This window comes from Trichechus manatus, unplaced genomic scaffold (assembly GCF_000243295.1).
Source record: "Trichechus manatus latirostris isolate Lorelei unplaced genomic scaffold, TriManLat1.0 scaffold00296, whole genome shotgun sequence".
Lineage (NCBI taxonomy): Eukaryota > Metazoa > Chordata > Mammalia > Sirenia > Trichechidae > Trichechus > Trichechus manatus.
The window spans coordinates 1,462,518-1,471,188 of NW_004444232.1; the positions used below are offsets into that span (position 1 = coordinate 1,462,518).

Sequence of the window (8,671 nt, forward strand, 5' to 3'; positions counted from 1 at the left end):
AAAAAAAAAAAAAGTACTTAACATTAAAAAAAAAAAATAGACCTACGGCCATTTGTCACTTAGAAAAGAAATTAAAAATACTTTTTTTACTTTAACCACATGTGTGTATTACTACTGTTACTACATGATGCTGTCAAGTTGATTCTAACTCATAGCGGTGTGTGTGTTTCAGAGTAGAACTGCTCCATGTGGTTTTCAATGGCTGTGACCTCTCAGAAATAGATTTCCAGGCCTTTCTTCCAAAGCACCTCTGGGTGGATTCAAACCACTAACCTTTCACTTAGTAGTTGAGTGCTTAACCATTTGTGGCAACTGGGACTCCACAAATGTGTATAAAGCACTTCAAAGTAGCTATGAGGATAAGGTAGCCAAGAGGCAGCATATATGAAATGTAAGAACTCAAAAGTAAAGATAATAATGGATAAACAGAGAAGGCTTGATGAAGAAATGAGAGCCAATAATGCCTTGAAGAAAGCATAAAACTTGAATAGACAATGGAAGAGAGAGAATAGACCTTGTTTATTGGCAGGGGCAATAAAGTGAACAAAGCAAATAGGTAGTGTAAGGGATGTGCTTAGAGAGAAATAGTGAAACAGTCTGGGGACTCGGGTTTATACTCTATGGAATAGTTGAAATTGGTTAGAAGAAGACCTTAATGATAATACAGAAAGTTAGAACTCCCTCCTGTGAGAGACAGGGAATCATCAACATTTGTTGGGCTGTGGAAAGATGCTCAACAGCACTGTTTTAGAAATACAGATTGGGCAATGCTTTACAAGATGACTTGTGTGTTGTAGGAATTTGTGAAGAATGTTGGGAATAGAAATAGGTGAGTCTGAGTGCTGTCTCGAAGAACCACTAAGAAGGTTAACATAAGTTGCATGCAAGAAGCAATTATGACGCAGAGGACTAACGTGGCTGAAATAGAAATAAAGCTAAAAGTATGTAAAGAATAAAGAATCAATGGTTCATGATCATTAAGTGGTTACAGTGTAGGAAAGGCCATAGTGGAATCAATGATGACTTATCCCCAAGAAGGAGCCGTGGTGACACAGTGGTTAAGAGCTCAGCTGCTAACCAAAAGGTTGGTAGTTTGAACCCACCAGCCACTCTCTACTCTGTTCTGTAGGGTTGCTCTGAGTCAGAATCGACTCGACAGCAAAGGTTTTTTTTTTTTTAATTTCCAAGAAAGTGGGAACTCAGGAAAGAACAAGTTAAAGTCAAGTTTAAACTTTGACTTCAAATGTATGCCCTGTAATCACAACAATCTTAGACCATCTAGCTTATTATGACTAGAAATTAACACTGTTGTTCAGGACCCGAAGTGTTATCCACTCCCAAGTTATCAAAGATTGATTATGTTCCCTACACTGATCAGTAAGTATAGAGACAAAAAAGTTACAGTTTTAAATTTTGGAGAAAAAAAAATCAACAGGGTAAAAAGTACATTGTAATCTTTATTTCACCAAAAAATAAATCCAAAACCCCACAATCCCCAGCTTTCTGCCTAGTGGTTGTTTCTCAGTTCTTACTTTTTTAAAACCACTGGGAAAACATTTTCAGTGGCTTTATGAGAAGCTAAACAAAGGGAGAGAGATGAAAAGGGCAGTAAAGGCCAGAAGAGGTCTGGAAGAGAAACGAGCTGTGAGAGGTTAGTTTCAGCTTTCCCAGCATGCAAGCTCTAATATCACCAGACCCTGGAAACTTTTACTCAACACAGCACTTCATTCTGATGGCATTTCTAAAGTGCCAAGTCCCCTCTTCTCTTGGCCTACCATTACAACAGTGAAAAATATGTTTTAAATGAGAATCAGCACAAGCAGACACGTCAACATTTTTTACTTCTGGCCCCTTTTCCTTACTTTCCGCATTCTCTTTATTGCTTTCATTGAAACGATTTAAGCTGACGCTCTCCAACAGGCTTGGGAGAGGAACTGAGAGACACATGTGCACTTCTTGAAATACTTAAGAACCCAAGAGCTTAACTAAAGCATAAGAGCACACACTCATCTTAAGGTGGCATGGTTTCTGAAGCCAAGATTGAAAGAGATGTTCTTTCTTTTCAGCGCCAGACTTTAAAGATGTAAACACCCTCTGTTCATGCTGCAGCTGACATGAATGATTAGTGCAGCACAGAAACAGGCCAGCCACAGCAGCGGTGGTGGCGGCCGCAGCAGCTGCACACCTCTCCCAGAGCTGGACTGCATAACTGTGGCCACACAGCCCCTGAACAGGGAAAGGCTGGTGTCTGGCTCCAGAAAAAAGGAGAAGAAACTTAGAACAGCTGACTGCCTCCTGCACCTCCTCTCCTGTATGCTTCCGACAGAAACCAGAATACAGCTTTGTCAATTAAAAAATCTGTTAATCCTTTACTCAAATGCTGAACATTCCCCAAATAACTAAGGCTTTGCAGAGGAAAGGACAACACTTTAAAAATAGCATACAGGAGATGAAAGATGGAAGCTATTCCCAACCCTGTGGTTGCCATTTGCCAGCCCATGGAAATTTTCTTAGCCGGCACTGCCTACCCCCCCTTTTAAGGAGGAAGGGAAGAGGGGGTGACCAACAGCAGTGTTATCCAGAATTCTTGCAGATAGTTATACTCTACTACTGTACTCCACAGTTGGAGGAGGGAAGGTGGAAAAGGTAACATCTGCCTTGTTCTGTGCTACAAAGATATATTAATTATTCCCAAAACAGCCCATGTTACAAATCAATGGCAATAACCCTCCAAAGCAGACCTTCTCTACATATTGGGGTAGATCCACTTTGGTTGCTTAGGAACAGGGACTAGAAAGTGGGGGAAATGTCCTTTAAACGATTAGTCCTTAGCCTTTTCCAATTTCTATAGTCAGTTTCTCTATCAATGATGCAGTTTTACAGTAACAATAAAACCCCTATAGATGCATAAAATATGTGACATGTATCTCTCATTTTTTATCTTTAGGGATAATATATGAGAATAAGTAAACAACTGATTTCCTTGCTAATAATATATATAGAATGATCAATATAGAGCCAGATCTTAACTGCTACAGGGAAAGACTCAGAAGGAAGAAAGGTTTAGTTTAAAAACAAAAATGTTCCCACTATTATTTGCTTATTTGATTTTTCTTATTTTTTCTTCTCATTTCCTTGTTGGTTACTAAGTACAGAGAGGGTTAATTAATAAGTAGCAGATAGAATAAAAAAGAGAGAAGGAAAGGTGCTAGATGTTACTCGCATCAGCTGCTGATTAAATGTGCTTACTATACACGACATTAAAATTATAATAATCTAGTTCCTATTTAGAAAGACATTCCATTTAACTACTTCTATTTTAAAGTAAAGGTAAATTTTTAAATATTTTGATACATAAGCATTTTCTAAAGACATTTCATTTTACCTGTGTTGTATACTTTAACTCCCCCACAACAAAACAATTCAGAAACGGTTTGCTTTCTTTTCTTGAACATAAATTGTATTTTCCCACCATCTGTCACAGATTGTTAATATCTTTGGCTTTTCCCTATGCCACCTTATGATATATTTAGAAAGTGAAGGTGACTCCTATTTCTAGCCAGTGTTAATCAATATGGTTGGAAGCCTCCTAAAAACGATTTACTGTAGATAACCTGATTATCACAATTTTCTCAGCAGGGGAGACGGGCAAGCAAGCACAGGCAGCCAAAACCAAAACCGATGTAACAGAAGCACAGAACAGGCATCTGCAAGGGACTCATTTCAAGGGGTCACAACATGGCCGCTTGATTTGGGTCTGGGCACAGCCGAAAGCCACCTTGGCCCCTCCTCTCAGGATGGTCAACCCCGCTTGTTTAGTTCCCCATCAGTCAAGGTGATCCCTATAGGACCTCCACTCCTTAAGCCCCACCTACTGAGCCCATTCACTGACGGTAATAAACAGATCAATATGAACCTTAAAAAAAAAAAAAAAAGAAGTATAGACAAGCAAGGACACATACAAATCACTCTCGCACAGTTTTGAGCTCATGGTTTCCAAACTCCCTTTTTATCTAAGCCTAAACTGGCCATAAAGCATCAGAGATATATCTGTATTTTTAAAAACATATTAACATACCATCTACCTACCTTTTCGAAAACTAAAACACCGTTTGATTCTTCTGTATGTAGTTTTGGGGATGAAAGGACTTGATGCTAAGGCACCTGGGGGGCGTCCCCCAGTATTTCGGTCTTCAGGCATCATACAGACCCAAAGTTGTGAACCAGTTTCAGGCTTTCTTTACAACCTGGCTCCATGCAATACCCCACAGCCACTCCTTCTCATATTTGTTTATTTGTTAGGCTGAAGCGCTGATTCCTAGAACTCAAAGGTTTGATCGTCCAGGTCCTGAGTTAGGGAAAGATCATCACCTCTCATTTACTCTTTTTTGGCAATAACTTCCTCTTCTCTTGCCTAATCCAGGGAGTTTCTAAGGTATTTTTTAAGTTTCTGCAGACATCTCGGAAAGTCACAGCAAAAAGGATCGCAGCAAGCAAACTACACCTCCCATTCAAACAGCAGGATTGTTATTATTATTATTAAGAACTGTCTTCTCAGCTGGAACTGGGGGGACTGAGATTCCTCTGGAAAGGTCAGCAAACAGCCGTGTGCAGGGGAAAGAGGAACAATGACAAAAAGGCCCCTGAGGAATACTTCAGGACTGTCCTTGCTGGCTCCTTTCATCTGAGTAAAAGGGGAGGAAAATAATGGCACCTTCTCCAGAACGCATTTCAGTGCATGGTAAATTCTTTTCAAAGGACTCCCCTGTTCCTTTTATAGCAACCCTCAACCTTTGATGCTCTCTGCGGGCTTCTCCCTTTTCCCTTCTGTCTTCAAACTCCCAGGGATCCTGAGGGAATAACCACGTCAGAACAGCCGAGTGCCCATTCCAGGAGACTCCTTGGATCTGCCAGGGGAGGCTGCTCTGCAGGGAGCGTCTCCTCCCCCTCCTCTGGCTCCGCTCCCCTTTTCTCAATGAGAGCCAGGCGGGAGTTGGCAGGGCTGCTGCTGCCTCGTCACCACGGCTGTGACTGCGGCTGCATTCAGTGCCCGCCGGTCACATGCAGCAGGTGCAGCCACCACAATACAAGGGTAGGAGGGAGAATGCCACGGCTGCTGTGTAGACTCCGTTCTTCTTGTTTAGACTTTGCGTTGACTTCCCAGCTGTTGTCTCCTGTGCAGCACTTCTACAGCTGACTGGCTCAGCTCCTCCAGAAATCAACAGCCCCAAACCATTCCCAAGGGGTAAACTTTTTACCCTCATCCTGCCTTTATTCTCCTCCTATACAAGATTTAAGAAGCCCTGATGGTGCAGTGGTTAAAGCGCTGGCCTGCTAACCGAAAGGCCAGTGGTTCGAACCTACCAGCCGCTCCAGGGGAGAAAGATGTAGCACTGGCAGTCTGCTTCCATAAAGATCACAGTCTTGGAAACACTATGATCCATGGCAAGGGGTTTGGTTTTGGCTGTGATACAAGATTTACTTTTCTCAGATCCTTTGTTACTGAATTTATTTGTGTGTGCTAATTTAAATGTGCATACCATTAAAACACATACGTGTGTGTACAGTATTTTTATATGCAAATGTACACATGGGTGTGTCTGTAAAACTGAAATATGGTTTAAATCTAGTAACAAAGAGTGCAGGTATAATTACAAAACAATCAGTGTGTGTGTGTGTGTGTGTGTGTGTGTATCCCAAACTTATTGCTGTCCAGTTGATCCCAACTCTTAGCGACCCTATAGGACAGAGTACAACTGCTCCATAGGGTTTCTGAGGAACAGCTGGTGGATTCAAACTGCCGACCTTTTAGTTAGCGGCCGAGCTGTTAACCATACGTACATATATATTTCTCTGGTTTAAAAACCAACACTGTTTTCAATATTCTACCATTCTTTTGTATGCTGACTTTCCACCCCAGCCACCACATCTTCCTAACTCTCGCAACCCCACTTAATGAACAATTTACTCATTTGGTTAATCATTCATTCACCTGGCTATTTCAGGAACAGATTTGGAATGCTACTGCTTTAACCCAACTGACCCCAAGGCCTCCGCGCTTCTTCCTAGCCACTCAGCAGGAACTTTATAAAATTGTGAGGAGTATTAAAAAGGTGCTCCATTAGAATTATCATTACTCTGACTAGTATATCCAGACAGTTAATATATTGTCACCAAAAGGTTCATTATTAGTTATTTCTACTTTCTGGTTCAAACGTTGTTTTTACCTTCTGTGTCAGAGCATACTGCTAGGAAAATAAAGAACCACAAAATTTATCTCAGTACTACCAAAATAGAAGCAGTATTGGCATCAAAGGAACTATAAAACTAAAAAACCAAACATGTTGCCTTCGAGTCCATTCTGACTCACAGCAATTCTATAGGACAGAGGAGAACCTCCCCACAGGGTTTCCAAGGAGAGGCTAGTGGATTCGAACTGCTGACTTTTTGGTTAGCAGCCAAGCTCTTAACCGCTATGCCACCAGGGCCAAAGAGGAACTGTAGCCAACTGAAAAATTCACTGACCTGAGCATTGGTATGGAGGGAACACATGTAATCACAAGATTTGGGGACTAGGAAGAATTTCAGTTAAAACAATTTTGTCCAATTTTCTTATTTCATAAATGCAGAAACTGAAGGCGAAGACATGAGCTACTTATTTGAGATCGCACATCTCATTTGTGTCAGAGGCAAGAAGTAGGTACTTCTTCCACAAGACCACTGTGATTCTTAATCAACTCCTCTGCCCACATGCCAATTATTTATCATAAGGATTTTTCACATATGATACTTTCTTCTACGTCGATGCGTCTCTAACTCAACTCTTCATCAGAAGGCAGAAATACGTAGGAAGAACCTGATTTTGCTATTAGCTAAAATTGGGCTAGGCACGCAAACTTAATGAAAAATTAACGGATTCTCACTCACCCCAGATCCACAGATCCTGGGCTAGTGTACAGAATATATATATACATATATATATATACAATTTTTCTAAAGCTAAATAATGTGATATCCCAACTTTTGGATTTGACTTCCAAAAAGCAACCATATGCCTCTCTATTAGCATAGTAAATAGGAAATCAATTGCCTACTGATGGTTTAAAGCCAAAAGCACAAAGGTGAGGTATCTAGATTCAGTACTGAACTTTGTCATGAGGCCAAAAGGTTAAGAGGGAAGGTATACTTTTTGCATTTCGTTGGTCCCTTTCCCCCAATTGAATATTTGTTTTAAGTTTGCTTTATTTACTAAAAAGTACAAGGCTTATAATTCCAAAGTCCCACATTTTATGAGTTTCACTTAACAGTTTTTGTTTCTAGTACATTGAAGAGCTAGGTAAGCTTCTCAGTTGCCTCTTATATTTTAATGAAATGATCATTACTATAATGGCAAAGAGGAAGTACTTTCATGTATATGCAACTTAAACAAAGAAAATCTTAAATTTCTCATTAAAAAAAAAAAGTTTGAAAACACCGGTTGCAAACTGCCCAGCAGACAATGAAGTGCTCTGCATGGCAGTTTCTATAATAGACACGTTCAAGATGTATCCAAACGAAGGTATTTCAGAGCATAGAAAAATATGGAATACTCCCAAACTCATTCTATGAAGCCAGCATAACCCTAAATTCTAGCTAATAGAATTCAGCAACATATCAAAAAAAAAAAAAAAAAAAATTCATCATGATCAGGTGGGATTTATACCAGGTATGCAGGGATGGTTCACCAGTAGAAAAACAATCAATATAATCCATCACATAAATAAAACAAAAGACAAGAACCACATGATCTTATCAATCGATGCAGAAAAGGCATTTGACAAAGTCCAACACCCATTCATGATAAAAACTCTTAGCAAAATACGAATAGAAGGGAAATTCCTCAATATAATTAAGGGCATTTATACAAAGCCAATAGCCAACATCTTCCTAAATGGAGACAGTTTGAAGGCATTCTCCTTGAGAACGGGAACCAGATAAGGATGCCCTTTATTACCACTCTTATTCAACATTCTGCTGGAGGTACTGGCCAGAGCAATTAGGCTAGAAAAAGAAATAAGGGGCATCCAAACTGGTAAGGAAGAAGTCAAAGTATCTCTATTTGCAGATGACAGAAGGCCCTAAAGAACCCACAAGAAAACTACTGGAACTAATAGAAGATTTCAGCAAAGTTTCAGGATACAAGATAAACATACAAAAATCAGTCGGATTTCTCTACACCAACAAAAAGAACCTTGAAGAGGAAATCACTATATCAGTACCATTTACAATAGCCCCCAAGAAGATAAAGTACTTAGGAATAAATCTAACCAGAGACTTAAAAGACCTATACAATGAAAACTATGAGACACTGCTGCAAGAAACCAAAAGAGACCTGCATGAGTGGAAAAACATACCTTGCTCATGAATAGAAAGACTCAACATTTTGAAAACGTCAATTCTACCCAATGTGATCTACAGATACAACGCAATCCTGATCTAAATTCCAACAGCACTTTTTAATGAGATGGAGAAACAAATCACCAACTTCATATGGAAAGGGAAGAGGCCCCGAATAAGTAAAGCATTACTCAAGGAGAAGAACAAAGTGGGAGGCCTCACACTACCTGATTTTAGAACCTATTATATTGCCACGGTAGTCAAAACAGCCTGGTACTGGTACAACAACAGATAC

General features: G+C 40.0%; 1 protein-coding gene across 4 annotated transcripts in view; it reads right to left on the reverse strand.

Annotated features, from left to right (window-relative positions):
- Positions 1–8,671, reverse strand: part of ARHGAP24 (Rho GTPase activating protein 24) — a 92,766-nt gene that overhangs the window by 77,464 nt on the left and 6,631 nt on the right. The window contains exon 1 of one of the 4 annotated variants that reach the window (XM_004390411.2): positions 4,090–4,888. The exons of the other annotated variants lie outside the window; for them this stretch is intronic. Within the exon in view, the coding sequence (XP_004390468.2) occupies positions 4,090–4,204 (115 nt within the window). The 5' untranslated portion in view covers positions 4,205–4,888. Of the gene's footprint in view, positions 1–4,089; positions 4,889–8,671 lie in introns of those variants that run through there. 4 annotated transcript variants of the gene reach the window in all.